Genomic DNA, 15,271 nt, shown 5'->3' on the forward strand with positions numbered 1-15,271 from the left:
TGAAAACAAGGAAAACTCCCCACTTACCTCACAAGCGTGTCCAAGCAAAAAAATCTTTATGAGGTCATGGAAATGAAGGGGTTCTGCCCCTTCAGTGTACATCAGTAAGCTGCCTGTGAAAAGACACATTTCACAGACTTTTTTATTGGTGCTGCTGTTATTATTATGAATCCTGATTTTTATTTGAAAGAAAGTACATGTAATTTCTTTTGGTAATTCTTAATAATTTAGATGCTTCTTATGAAATCCTGGGACATCTCGAACCAAAACCACAAATGACTAGTCAGGATTCGAGATACAAGGGTCTGCCATTTGACTGCATCCTGTTGGATTGATCAGCTTTTTATTCTAGTGAGGTTCACTAATGTCCAAAATCATATGGGGCGCATAAAAATGACAATGTCATCATTATATCTGTCCAAGAAATAACGTTAGTGAATTCCATAGAGAACTCCCACTTGATAATGAGAGTTAAGAAGTCATAATACTAGTCTGACAGGAAGGTGCAGTTAAAAACATTTGAAAAGCACCAGCAGTAATGAAAATGATGGACTCATTGAGGAAGCAAAGTGTAATCTCCTCTCGGCAGGAAATCACAGAGTGGAGAAGCCCCTGCTTTGAGGACAATGAGACACAATCAAAGGACATTCAGCCCATTATGAATTAAGCATCTGAGAGCAGAATGACTTTTTCCATAGCAACAAAGCCTTCGAAAGTCCAGAATTTTATTGGCCAGATTCTTGTATTGTTCTTTCAGGCCAGCATGAAGCCTCACGCTGGATGATTTAAAGTACCAGAAGCAAGTGTGACATTCAGATATTCAGGCTCAGTTGATAAATATGTATAGAAAGAATAGAAAATGTAGTTACATGTATAAATAACCAGAACGCTCAATTTAGAAACTAACTGAAACTTAAGTTTTAAGGATTTGATTTAATAACTCAGTGTTGCCTAATAAAATAATATATCGATTACCCAGGATGCAATTTTTGCTCCTCAAAGTGTTGGTTCTGCTATGGGGTGATGGAAAGATCCAAATCCTTCTCTTTAGTCAAAGCTTTACGCTGGGAGCAGACATGTGAGAGAATCTTTCTCCAATGGCCAAGAACCCTAAAACACAGTGGTGGGGAACTGCCCCCAGCCCAGAAGTACTAAAGAAGCACAGCACCGTGTTGAAGGTGGGCGGCCACAAGTCACAGGTGGCTTGTCATGACATTGGCATCACTCTGGACATCGTTGGCCCAGACACCTCCCCAACCATGACCTGGCTCTCGTTACCCCAAACCATGTCCGACTATTGTCCAGATTCTCAAAGTCAATCCAAAATAGAGTTGAAATTCTCTCATAAGAATTCGGTCATGATTTAAATGTAGTTAGAATTCTAGTTGCAAAGAATTTAAGTTGAAAGCAGGAGCTCTTACATACCTTTAATACCTTTGTGTGCCTAGAACAATGCCTTGTTGGGTGATTAGAGAGAGAATTAATGGGAGGACTTAGGAGGCAAAGGAAAATTTATAGGACTGTTGGAGTTGAAAGGCTATATTTAGAAAATTAAAGAAGCAAACCCAGCAACCGAATTAACACGCCATGACTCATTTAACTATTGATCAAAGAGAATTTATTCACAGAGTTTTTCAAATACAAACAAAATAGCACTTAAAAATTTTTTTTATACAAAATGAATATTGAAATAAATGTGGTACAGCACAGTACAATAATGAACAAAAGAAAACAAGATCTAATGAATGGAAAATGTCTCTCATTACTCTCACTCCTTCAACTGAATTCTCTTCCGGCCCATGGACAGGAAGTTGCCTCTTTACTTCGTAAGACTATCATAGCAGAAGCTACTCAGATAAGGAAATCTTGCATATTTTTGAATAACGTTGAAATACAAAGGCTTAACTCTAAATGTCTGCATAAACACTGAGCACATGTCCAGGGCTTAACGAGTTTATGCAGGATATACAAAATACTGATAGAGTGGCTTATTGGTCCATTTATTAGGTTTAATGTATGCTTTATAAAGTGATAATACTGTATTTTAAGTGTACATTAGAAAGAAAACAGAGGAGTAATGCACCACGAACCCTCCCATACAATCTGTGTGACAAGGGCTATGTTTGTGCGTGCGCATGTGTGTGGATGCGTATATGTCCGTATGTGCTTTCAGAAGCGACTTGACCTGCAGGGAACATCTGTGGGTTACCCTGCTTCCCAATGTAACACTGTTTCTACTAGCCCTTTGAATTTTCATAGTCCTCATCTTTAAAAAAAAAAAAATCCCAAACCCTTGTTTGCATATATAGGTTTGTTTGGCGTGTGCATGTGTTCTACATTAACAATACTCTGTGGAAGAGAAACACCCAACACCCTACAATATTTTTAGCCTTTGGTCCATCTTCTCTCTTTTTCCATGTTCTCCATTTCTTCTGCAAATCTTGTACAACCCGTTGACACTATGTAATGTTGACCACTCCACTGGGTTTCGTTTCATTAACGCGGTACGGATCAGAGAACCACCGTTCCACCTTTTGATAGTAGCTGCATGTTTCAGTCTCTCCAGACGCCTTTGGCCTGTCTTCTCCTCTGTTTGCTCTCGGTGGCTCCATGTCAGTAGGGGTACTGCTTCTGTTTCTTGCCCGAGAAGCACGCCAGCCATGTGCACAGCAGCATGGCGGTGGCGGCCCCTGCTACCGTGCAGTAATAGGCCCATCCGATCTCACACTTCCCTAGGGACACAGGAGAGGGAGAGAAAACAGACAGAGATCAGGGTGATTTTTCAGGATGCTCTGTTATTTCTCCCCATGTGTATGTTCCTGGCATACTGCAGTGAAACTGAAATTAAAAGTGTACACCAACATGAAAAGTATGGTGTACTCACTCAAATGGAATGATAACAAGTGCTGAAAGCTATCTGAAGACTGAAGAAAGCCAGAATGGTTGTGTGCATTTCAGAAGGACCTCAGGCCCACGCCTCCTGCTAGTGAAGAGGATAGAAGCCTATTCTCTTCCGCCAGTGCCCACTCTTCTGGCTAAAGGAAAGGAGGAATGACAGCAATCAGGATGGGGGTGGGGGATGGAAGTATTATTTCTAACTGAAATCATTCAAACTGATATGCACAATGAAAAAAAATCAAAGTGTAGATACAGTCCTTCTGCAAAGAGGTCAGTCTGAGGAGGAGATCCATTTGAAGGATGATGCTAAAATGGATACTGCTGTTTTTATAAAATTGCCAAATGACTTAAACTCTACCTTTTGAATTGAAGAACAAAAATTCCCAGGTTCTTCTGGGGTCAATACTTACCTTTAAATTAAAACATCATAAATGAGAACATAATGAAAAGGGTTCCAATGGGCCCTGACCTGTCAGAGTTGGATTAGTATTCCTGGTAATAACAACATACCCACAATACTAAAAGTATAATTGGTAAAAGAAAGCAGCAATACTTATTTTAATTTCGGAGAGAGCAGACTTCAAAGCAAGAACAGTTATCAGGGATAAAGAAGGGCATTACACAATGATAAAGGAGTGAATTTTCCAAGAAGACATAATAGTCTATAATGTGTGTATACCTATCAACAGAGCATCAAATTACATGACACAAAAACTGACAGATTTCAAGGAGAAATAGATAAATCCATTATCATAGTTGGAGACTTCAACACCCTTCCTATTGGAAATTGACAGATCCAGCAGGCAGAAAAAAATCTGAGAGGACACACGTGATATCAATCAACTGAATATAACGGACATCTACAGACTACTTCAACCAACAACAGCAGAACGCACGTTTTTATCAAGGTTACACGGAAAATACAGAAAGATGTCTGGGCCACAATACTCACCTTAAACACTGAAAAAAATAGAAAACATAAATTTTCTAAAATGGAGTTAAACCAGAAATCAGTGACAGAAAGATCACTGGAAAATACCAAAATCTGTGGAGATTAAACAACACTTCTAAATAACAGAGGGCCAAAGAAGAAATCTTAAAGAAATTAAAAAATAGTGTGAACTAATGAAAATGAATAGTTTGAATTAAATGAAAGTGAAAACACAACTTATCAAAATTTGTGGACTGCAAGGGAAACAGTGCTTAGAGAGAAATGAATGGCATCAAAAGCATATATTAGAGAAGAATAAAGATCTATAATCAATAATGTAAGTTTCTGCCTTAGGAAACTATAAAAAGAAGAAAAAATTAAACTCAAAGTAAGTAGAAGAAAATAATTGAGTTAGAGCAGAAATCATTAACATTCTATGAGATCATCACTGCCTTAACACCAAAACCAGACAAAAACACAAGAAAACTAGAAACCATTATTTTCATGAACATAGATAAAAAAAAATTCTCAACAAACTATTAGCAAATTGAATCTAACAATGTATGAAAAGACTTATACACACAACCACGTGTAATTTATCCCAAATATAAACAGCTGGTTCAGTATTCAAAAGTCAATTAATATACTGGGGTGCATGGGTGGCTCAGCTGGTTGAATGTCTGACTCTTGGTTTTGACTCAGTTCATGATCTCAGGGTCATGGGATCCAGCCTCACGTCAGGAATCCACACTTGGCAGGGAGTCTGCTTGAGATTCTCTCCCTTTCCCTGGCCCCAAGGCTCTGTCTCTCTAAAATGGGTAAATTAATCTTTTTTAAAAAGTCAATTAATACAATGTATCATATCAAAAGACTAAAAAAAAAAATCACATGGTCATATCAATAGATGCAAAAAAAAGGATTTAACAAAAATCCAAAATCCACTCATAATTAAAAAAAAAATCTCAGTGAACTAGGAATAGAGGGAAACTTTCTCAACTTGTCAAAGAACATCTAAAAATATTTACAGCTAATATCATACCTAATGGTGAGAAACGTAAACTTTTTATTTTCAGATTAATTCTCATTAGTGCCTGTAAGAAATTCAGAAGAATTTTGAGGGATTGCCATTTCAATGATCTTGATGAAACTATTTAGATATGGTTATCATTAAACTTCAATAAGAAAGCCCAATAATTTATTAACACCTTCAGAGTAAAAAAAAAGGCAGGGGAAGACTGCTCCATTGTACTGTGCTGTGCCTTTCCCACAAGGTAAGGCTATCCCCTCTCATCACTCCTTTGCAACATTTTACTGAAGGTTCTAGCTAATGCAATAAGGCAGGAAAAGAAAATAAAAGGTATACACATTGCGAAGAAGGAAATAAAACTGTCTTTGTAGTTGGCATGATATGGAAAATGTGAAAGAATCCACAAAACAAAACAAAATAAACAAACAAACAAAACACTCCTGAAACTAATAAGCTATTTTAACAAGGTTGCTGGATATACAAGGGAAATATACAAAAGTCAACTGCTTCATATATACCAGCAACGAACAAGTGAAATTTGGAATTTAAAAGATAATACCATTTAAATTAGCATCCCCAAAATGAAATAATTAGGTAAAAATCTAATAAAATATGTAAAAGATCGATATGAGAAAATCTACAAGACTGACGAACAGAATCAAAGAACTAAATAATTGGAGAAATATTACATATTCACAAATAGAAAGACCTGACAGTATCAAGATGTTGGTCCCTCCCAATTTGGTCTATAGATTTAGTGCAATTCTATTCAAAATCTCAGAAAGTTATTTTGTGGATATTGACAAACTGATTCTAAAGTTTATATGAAGATGCAAAAAGGCTCAGAATAGCCAGCATAATATTCAATAAAATTCAACAAAGTTCAACACAGCTAGAGGACTGATGCTACTCAACTTCAAGACTTCCTATAAATCTCCAGTAATCAAAACAGTGTGGTATTGGAGAAAGAACAGACAGATACATCAGCGGAACAGAACAGAGAACCCAGAAATAGACCCACATAAATACAGTTAAATGATCTTTAACAAAGGAGCAGAGACGATAAAATGAAACAAAGACAATCTTTTCAATAAATGGTGCTACAATATCTGGACATCCACATGGAAAAATAAATTGGACATAGTCTTTACAGTCCTCACAAAAATTAATCAAAACTAGATCACAGATCTATAGGTAACACTTAAAACTACAGAACTCCTCCAAGATAACGTAACAGAAAACCTAGGTAACCTTGAGTATGGTAATGACTCTTGATATAACTCAATCCATAAAAAGCACAATCCATGAAAGAACTAATTGAAAGGCAGAACATCATTAACATTAAAAAAAAAACCAACTCTGCTCTGTGAAAAGCAGAGTTAAGAGAATGAGAAGAGAAGCCACAGAGTGGGAGAAAATATTTGCAAAAGATATATCTGATAAAGGAATCTTATCCAAAATACACAAAGCACACTTGAAATTCAACAATAAGAAAATAACCAACCTGATTTTAAAAATGGGCCAAAGATCCTAACAGACACTTTACCAAGGAAGATATATAGACTGCAGATAAGCATATGAAAGAAAAGATACTCAGTATTATATGTCAAAAGGGAATGGTAAATTAAAATGAGATACCACTTTACACTTATTAGAATGACCAAAATCTGGAACACGGACACCAACAAATGCTAGTGAGTCTATGGAACCAGAGGAACTCTCACAATTGGTGGAGAGGATGCAAAATCAAACAACCACTCTAGGAGACAGTTTAGTGGTTTCTGATAAAAGCACACATACTCTTACCATATAATCCAGCAATCACACTCCTTGGTATTTACCTAAAGGAGCCAAAAAGTTACATCCACATAAAAATGTACACATGGATGTTTTTAGCAGCTTTATCCATAATTGCCAAGACTTTAAAGCAACCAAGATGCCCTTCAGAGCCAAGACTCAAACTTGGGTTCCATGTTCAAGAATAAGAAGTCATTAAACCAGAATATCGTATTTGAATTGATAAAATAGGTTTTTGCATTCGTCCTCCCCTTCCCAAATTTTTTAGAGCATTCAAATTATTCTTCTTGTGTGCGTGGAAGGAAGGCCTCTATATCTTCCATTGAACATTGTCTTTTCTGCTGTAATTGTAATCCTTCTTTTAGCCAGTCTTAACAATCTCATCAGAAAATGCTTTAACAATTTTCCTCTCTTTTGTTTCATCATTTATACATTACATTAGATACAAACACATACACCTAGATATTTCGATTTCAGTCATTGAACACATAAACCATAGATTGAAAGCTGTACCTTTTCTTTCTCTTGTTGTCAGTCATTTTCTCTTGTTGTTCATTAATGACTTTTCTCTTGAAAAATACAAAGACTGTTAAGTGTAGCATGCGATTTGACTTCATATCCTTGCTCCATTTCCAGATAAGAAGGTGAGGTCAGGCAAAGCTAAGAAAGTCACTAGCTTGGGGTCACCATAAAGCAACAGCAGGAAGATTAAATTGAGGGCCTCTGCATCTCAAGAGTACACACTACCTGGGGCCACAGACAACAGGCCATGTATCGTCTTGACCCTGGGTGTCATCCTTGATTTCTCCCTTTCCATATCGAATATTAACAACCATTTAAACACAGCAAACGTGCATTGACTACTTGCTCTGAATTGTTAGAAAAGCTTTACACGGAGTAAATACTAATGCATTGAATCCTCATAGGAACATGATGTGATAGGCACATTCAGATGGGAAAACTAAAGCCAAGAAAAATGCAATAACCTGCCCAAAGACTCGCACTTAGTCAGTGGCAAGTCTGTTGCCTTTCTCCAAAATGTATCCTCTGCACTACCAGTCCTCAAGTGCCCACCGGCACCCTCATGCGGTCCTACCTGTCATCACTGCTCTCCTGTCTTTCCTGCTTCTGCTATGGTATCACCAACAGCAAAGCAGGCAGCTATTGTTGTAAAAATAAATCGTGTTAAGACCCTGCCTCACTTAAAATTTCCAAATGGATTGTCAAACATCCATCTCCTTCCAACAGCCTATCAGGACTTGAATGAGCTGTTATCTGCCTACTTTTCCTCAAAACTCACGGCCAACTTCCCTCTTGTCTTTTTTCTTAATAGGCTGGGCTGCCCTCTCTGGACGTCATGAGGCTTGTTGCTGGCTTAGTGCTTCATGCCCATTATTCCTTCTACTCAGAAAGCTCTACTCCGGGTCATTAGGCAGCTGGTTCCTTCTGAACGGTGGCTACGTAAAGGTATGCCCCGCCCCCCACCTGCTTCATCAAAGTCACAATACTCTTCTACCTCACTTTATGGCCTTTGCAGCAAGTACTTACCAAGGTTTGTGACTACCATGTGTGTGTGCATGTGTGTGCATGGGTGTGTGTGTCTTTAATTTCAGTCTCTCCCACTAGAACGAAATCTTCAGTTAGGGGAGATGTTTGTGCATTTTGCTCCCGTCTCTACCCCTACAACAGTGCCTGGCCCATAGTCGGAACTCACTAAATGAATGTTGAATGAAAGGGAAAGAAAAAGAAAAACAGAAAGAAAGAGAGCAAAGTAGGCAAATAGCCAGTCCCTGAAAAACAGTAAATCTGGAATTTTATTATAAGAATAACTCTAAATTATTTATTATAAAAATAACCATAGTCCTGTTTTGGCATGGAATGTTTGGAGAGAAGTTGCCAAACTAATTTTATAGCATTTACAGCCTCATACAGAGTGTGTGAATTGAACAGGTTAAGAGATCCTGAAAGATCACATCTCCACCTCGGGGTGGGTCTCACGGGCACAGTGACCTCCATCCATACTCATACATGTACCAGGTATTTTTCAAGGGTAACAAAGTACCCCTCAGGGATCCAATTTTCTGATAACCATCTGCAAAGGTGTCTGGGGAATAAGCTCCACTTGTAAGTCTTAGGAATAATCTCCATTTTGAATTATTCTTCATCTGGATTAAATAAATCGAGGAGGGAGAATTAATAGGTAGCCAAGAGATGGCAAATAATTTAGAACCTTTCAAGAAGTCAGCAAAATTTGTGGGCAATCCATTCAGCCTAGGGCTCATAACATGGAACACAATCAATCATTCATGAATAACAAGGTATTGACCTACACCAGTCCCATGACCTAACAGGAAAAGCCGAGGACGTAATTCTTTATTAATTATTGGACACTTAATCAAGAAAAAGTACCTGTTAAGGGCAGTTGTTTGAAAATAGTCCATGTGACAGTAGCTATGTGTAGTAAATAAAGATGAAAAAGAAGATACTGGGTGCCCGGGTGGCTCAGTCGTTAAGCGTCTGCCTTTGGCTCAGGTCATGATCCCAGGGTCTTGGCAAGCCCTGCATCAGGCTCCCTGCTTGGAGGGAAGCCTGTTTCTGCTTCTCCTACTCCCCCGCTTGTGTTCCCTATTTCGCTGTCTCTCTCTCTCTGTGTCAAATAAATGAATAAAATCTTAAAAAAAAAAAAAAAGACAAAGAAGATACTAAAGACCTGACTACTGAGGACCCAGGAGAGAGAGCATCATTTATTTTTTCTCCAGGGAAGTCAAAGGAATATAGGGACTCTTAACTGGCAAGGCTGGTAGCAGATAGTATAGATATTCTACCTAATTCCTTCATACCTTTTAGTTGGTCCTGAGTTCTCACCCTTAGCTTCTGACCATGCTCTGCTCCTAACAGCTACGCTTGCAACCCTCTTCAGAGGACCCGTGAGTGTGGAGCCTCCTCGCCCCAACTCTCAGAGAGCTTAAGTGCCCCCTGGTGTGGCCAGTAGCCAATGACTGACTGGTGCAGGAGTATGAAAGCCGGTTTTCTCACCTCCAGGTGAGACAAACTCTGCAGTGGAATGAATGTTCCAGAGCCCCAGTGAGGGTGAGGGTGGGACGTCACCACAAGTGGCACCCTTGCCTGGCATTTACGCCTTCGCATAATTTCCCATTTCCTTACTGGTTTCTTGAACAAGCATCCTTGTCTCAGCAACTGGTCTGGGAAACTTGATTTAAGACAAGGGCAAGTGAACAAAATCTCTCTTGTTTTTTCTTTCTCATAATAAAGGTTCGCGAAGTTTCAACTGTGAGAGGCTTAACACGCCACCCACCTACCCAACCCACCTAGGCTCTGCTGTCGCTGGAAGACCCACAAGATAGTCTTCAGTGATGAAGGAACAAAGGCAAAAGAAAAAAAAAATCCCTTATGACTTAAATAGCCCTTTGACAAAGTCCTTGCAACAGGCAGAGCGACCTCCCTCTGGGAGCTCAGCAGCTTCCTCCTTACTACTCTGCTAAGGGCAAACGGCAACTGTAGGCTAAATTATCCCAGCCCTCTAGGATCCTGTGAATCTACTTAAACATACAAAAATTCCTTTGGAAACTTCCTTTATCTCTACCCCCTGAGATATAGGTTGGCCATCATCCCCCAAGCATATGGCCCACTGATTTACATCTGAAGGGTCTCATGATTAGGGTTTTAGGAGACAGTAATAAATTACTTTTTCCTAACAATAGCTAGCCCCCTCAAGGTCCTAGAAACCTTGCTTCCAAAATTCCTCAGAAACTGACTGACGCTCTCCCTAACCCCTTCCCAACTTGAAAGCAGATAATTGGCCACTCCTGACCACTTCAGGGCCGTTCTTTCTGCCTATGGGTCCTGTCCCCGTGCTTTAATAAAGTCACCTTTTTTTCACTGAAGACGTCTCAAGAATTCTTTCTCAACCATCAGCTCTGAACCCCAACATTTCCTACAGCATTCAGCACCAGGTGTCTACACTACTGTCTTCCTAAGGACAGATCAACTCCATGTCTTGTTAAATATATCTGTATCATTTCTAATAATTGTTTTTGGAGCCCTTCTTGTTGTGTCGTAAAACATGTAGTCGACTCATCAAACCAGCGGTTTATCAGATGAAAAGAGAAAGAAAGGAAACTAGGGGCACCTGGGTGGCTCAGTGGGTTAAAACCTCTGCGTTTGGCTCAGGTCATGATCCCAGGGTCCTGAGATCAAGCTCTGCATTGGGCTCTATGCTCAGTGGGGAGCCTGCTTCTCCCTCCGTCTCTCTCTCTGCCTGCCTCTCTGCCTACTTGAGATCTCTGCCTGTCAAATAAATAAATAAAATCTTTAAAAAAGGGAACTAAATAAAGTTATTTAAAAAGTGTGCCATAGGAAAAAAAAATGAGAATGCCATCAGATATTGCCACGAATTACTCATATATGCAAATTTATGTGTGTAATCTATACATTTTGTGATTTAAATTCAGCAACCGGCTCAGATCCTAAATAAGCAACAAATGTTCAGTGTGATTTAGAAGAAAAATAGTCCTCTATTTCAGATATGAAGACTTTCTCTTACTACGTAATTCATAAAATACAGAATCATTAAATCAATATGGATTTATTCTGGTATTTTAGATTATTTAGAAATATAGTCAGCCCATCAAACTATCCTCAAAAGAATATACAAAAAAGCATACACACACACAGACACAGACACACACACACACACACACACACACACACACACGTCCAACCCCTGATTCTTGATTCTTAATTCCTTTCCTCCCATTCTTCCTCTCTCCCTCAATTCATTCATCCATTCAACAAATACTTATTAAGTGGCTACGCTGACTAGGAATCACTGGGTGGCGGGGATCTTGTTGGAAACAAGATAGATACAGAGACTCTATCGAGCAGTCTTGCCTAGTCAAGGAAGTATGAAGCAATAATCATGCAGATAATTATATAATGATAACTGAGACATGTGCTTTGAAGAGAAAAAAAATGTGAGGATGCTAAGACACAAGGGATCGATCTTTAGAATATGGTCAGTGAAGGTGAGCCTTAAGTTAGAAGTGAAATATATGCTGAGACCTGGAAGAAGACAGGAGCAAGCCAAGTGGGAGTGTGAAAGGCCAGGGAAGAGTGTACTTGCACTTGGGGGCAGGGAAATGGAGAAAGAGGGGCATATTTAGGTCTTGTTAAAGCATTGCTCAAGAAAGAAAGGAATGCCACTTTGGGTATAAACAAGGGATGACCACCTCCAAAGTTGGAGAGCCTGAAGCCTAAAAACTTCCTCCAGAATTTTCAGCTGTATTGGTAGACAGGAATGTAAGGTATTCAACATTTATCAATAAATCTTAAGCACGTATTACAGGTGTTGCAATATTACAGGAGCTGGAGATCCAGCAGCGAACAAGATCGAAAGGGTCCTCAGTCTAACAAAGTTGTTGTTCTAGTAAGACCGACCCTCAAGGATCGCTCACGTCACTTGCATTATTTTGAAACCATCCCTTGGATATTTTGGAGAAGTTCAGTTGGATAAAATTAACCAGATACAAGAGAGATTCTTTTTTCATGAAACATAAATACACATATAAAATATTTAGAGTTCGTGAAAGTTCTGTGACTTTCCAACTGCACACTGAACACGCCGCACCTCGAAGTTCTCCACACCAAAAAAAAAAGGAGAATTTTTTTTCCTCTTTGAGCATGATTCCATTGTTCAAACCCACATACTTCATAACAAGGAAATAGCACCATGTTTTACAATAGTAAGAGGAAGAAGTCTTTTTCAGTACCTTAGGCTATCAGGAAAGTTGATATGTTTTCAGGGGCATGGTGGTCCCAGAGTAGTAGTAAAAGGACTAAAGGAAACCAGGAAATGTGGGGCCATTCTTCCAAGGCCCCTCCCTCCCCTTGTCATGGTAATAAATGCTTGTTATTATAATGCAAACCAAAAGCATTTTACTAGAGGGCAAGTTCTGTCTGTGATCCCTTCAGAAAATTAGAGAAGCAAATCTGTTTCAACTTTCCCTTTTGCTCTCTGTAATGCTCCATCAGACAGGACTCTAAGCTTGCTTGGTTGGCAAATTGCTGCTTTCAACAATGGGGAATACTATTCCTGACAGATAAAATAGAGGTTAATGGGACAGAAAGCAGCAAACCACGGCCACCTGCCAAATCAATGGAAAAAGATGCTTGGCAGCGTTCCAGGGCAGGACCAAAGGGGAGATGGGGTGTGGCTGGTTTTTTCCTGGAGGCTCAAGTTTGGTTTTGGTGGGGCTTGTGTCAGTAAAGGAGACAGAAGACAAAGTACAAGGAATCCAGCCTGTCTAGGAGTAACAATGGAATTCCAGAGATCTTTTCATCTTTTGAGGAAATGTCAGTTTAACCTCTGCTTTTTCATTAATTGGTCTCATTAACATTTCAGAGCCTACTGTCTGATACTGAGTCCGCCTGCTCTCCTTTGGTAACCAGGTGCTTAGGACTATGCCCGGACCACAGTGGATGATGGCTATATGTTCCTGGCATGAATGAGTATCAGACACGGTACTTGTGCTGAGAAGAGGAATCTGAAATTCGTAATTATGTAACACCTGTCGTGTATACCGACTGTGAACCAGGTGAGGAACAGTTTGCAAGGGGCATCTCTTCCTCCATCATTTTTGCCTCTGATGCTTTCCAGAAATTGGAGAAACAAATCTGATTGTATTTTCCCATCGTGGTTCCCAGTGTGAAGATGAAGAAACTGAGTTACATGCAAGGTAAGTAACTTGTCTAGTATCTCAAATAAATGGTGAAGCTTCAACTTGAACTTGGGCATAGTGATTCCAGAACGTTCTCCTGTGCTCAGATAATGTATTAGGATGTTCTACATCAGATGTTTCCCCCCATTTCCATGTGTTAAGATAGTACTTGTTGATGTGGGAAACAAAGGAAAAAGAAAAAAAAATTTAATTTCCTTACTGCCTGCAGCCCATCGACAAGTCCTTGAAACAGGCAGAGTGACATTCCTCTAGGGACTCAGCTGCCTCAATGCTGATATTGCTAAGGGCAAAAGGCAATCTTAGTCCAAGTCCCATGATCCTGTAAGTCTTCTTGAACATATAAAAATTCCTTTGGAAACTTCCTTTATCTCTGCTTCCCAAGATACATGGTGGCAATCATCCCCCAAGCAGATGGCCCACTGATATACATCTGGAGGGTCTCATGACTAGGGTTTTACTAGACAGTAATAAATGACTTTTTCCCAAAAATAGTTAGCCCCCTCAAGGTACTAGAAACCTTGCTTCTGAAATATTTGGGAGGCTTACACTACCCCTAACCCTCTCCCAACTTGAAAGTACTTAATGGGCCACCCCTCATGACCCCAGCACAGCTCTTTCTGCCCACACGGGTCCCGCCCCATGCTTAAATAAAACCACCTTTTTGCACCAAAGACGTCTCAAGAATTCTTTCTTGGCCATTGGCTTCGAACCCGAATGTCCTTCTTAGAACACTATCGCCTATCTTTGTTAGAACTTAACATGCCAAGGAGAAATAAAATATATCTGACTCCTTGCAATGTATGGGTCTCCTTAGAATACTCCGCATCCCCGTGTCCGCCTTGCATGGTTCTAGTTATTAAAGGCCTGCCTCTTGACTTGGCCCCCAGTTCCCAGCATGGCAGAACCCAACCAGCACTCTCTTGGCAATCCCGTCCCTTCTAGAGAATGTGGAGAGGTTGGGTCCAGGAAACGTGCTTGATGAATTCAGGTAATTGATTCTCCCTCCACGTGAACCTGGCTCTGAACGTGCCCCAAACTGCGTGTTATGACTCTTCCCTGACTCTGTCCCCACGGAGCCGACGGAGGGTTCCAGGTCCTAGGTGCAAGCCAGCTTCCTTCGCAGGGCACTGTCAGGAAACCCTGAGCAGTCGGCAGGAGCCATCATGCCATCCTCACCTCTGCACAGAGCTGTGGACCCAGGGCTGCCCACTGCTTGCAGCATTGCTGTAACACAGCAGAAAACACAGTATGGCTCAGGCCACCCTGCCCTCTCACTCCGGCTGTCTGCAAAACCCCGCACGTGCTGCCCTCCCCGGGCTCTGCATTTGAACCTGAGCAAATTCCCTCACCCATCCCATCTTCCTCCTCTCTTCACTAGGTCACTCCCAAGTTCCCAGACTTGTGGCCACGAAGGCCTGAGTTCAGATATCATAAGACGACTGACTTCTTTTATCAAGGTTGTCTATCTTTCTTCTGTGATATTTTAAAATGTTCACCAGGCTAAGATCTAACGCAAAGCCTGTGTAGAAAAGCAGCAGCAGTTTTCAACGTCATCCTTTCTGCTGTATAAATAATGAGGGCACGAAGGTGGAACCATCAGTGGAGAGACAGAAACTTTTGTCCTCTTCAATACCAGGGACAAAAGTTGGATAGGTCTTCCTCCTCCTGAATGAATTCCTTCATGTCACTGCATAGTCAGACCATCCTGTCTGCATATGCATTAAAAAAAAAAAAAAAAAGACAACAACCAAGAACGAAAAGAATCTATCGCAGGACCAAATTCCATTTGTTCTTTTGTGAAGTGACTGAACAAAGGTGTCACTAGTGAAAAAGAAACAAGTTTAAACCTTCGGCCTCAAA

The 15,271-nt window shown here is 40.1% G+C and overlaps 1 protein-coding gene across 1 annotated transcript in view; it reads right to left on the reverse strand.

Annotated features, from left to right (window-relative positions):
• Positions 1–1,615: 1,615 nt before the first annotated feature.
• LHFPL6 (LHFPL tetraspan subfamily member 6) overlaps positions 1,616–15,271 on the reverse strand; it is a 239,201-nt gene continuing 225,545 nt past the window's right edge. The window contains exon 4 of the mRNA XM_045978477.1: positions 1,616–2,732. Within this exon, the coding sequence (XP_045834433.1) occupies positions 2,614–2,732 (119 nt within the window). The 3' untranslated portion in view covers positions 1,616–2,613. The remainder of the gene's footprint in view (positions 2,733–15,271) is intronic.

The sequence above is a fragment of the Meles meles genome, chromosome 14 (genome assembly GCF_922984935.1).
Source record: "Meles meles chromosome 14, mMelMel3.1 paternal haplotype, whole genome shotgun sequence".
NCBI lineage: Eukaryota > Metazoa > Chordata > Mammalia > Carnivora > Mustelidae > Meles > Meles meles.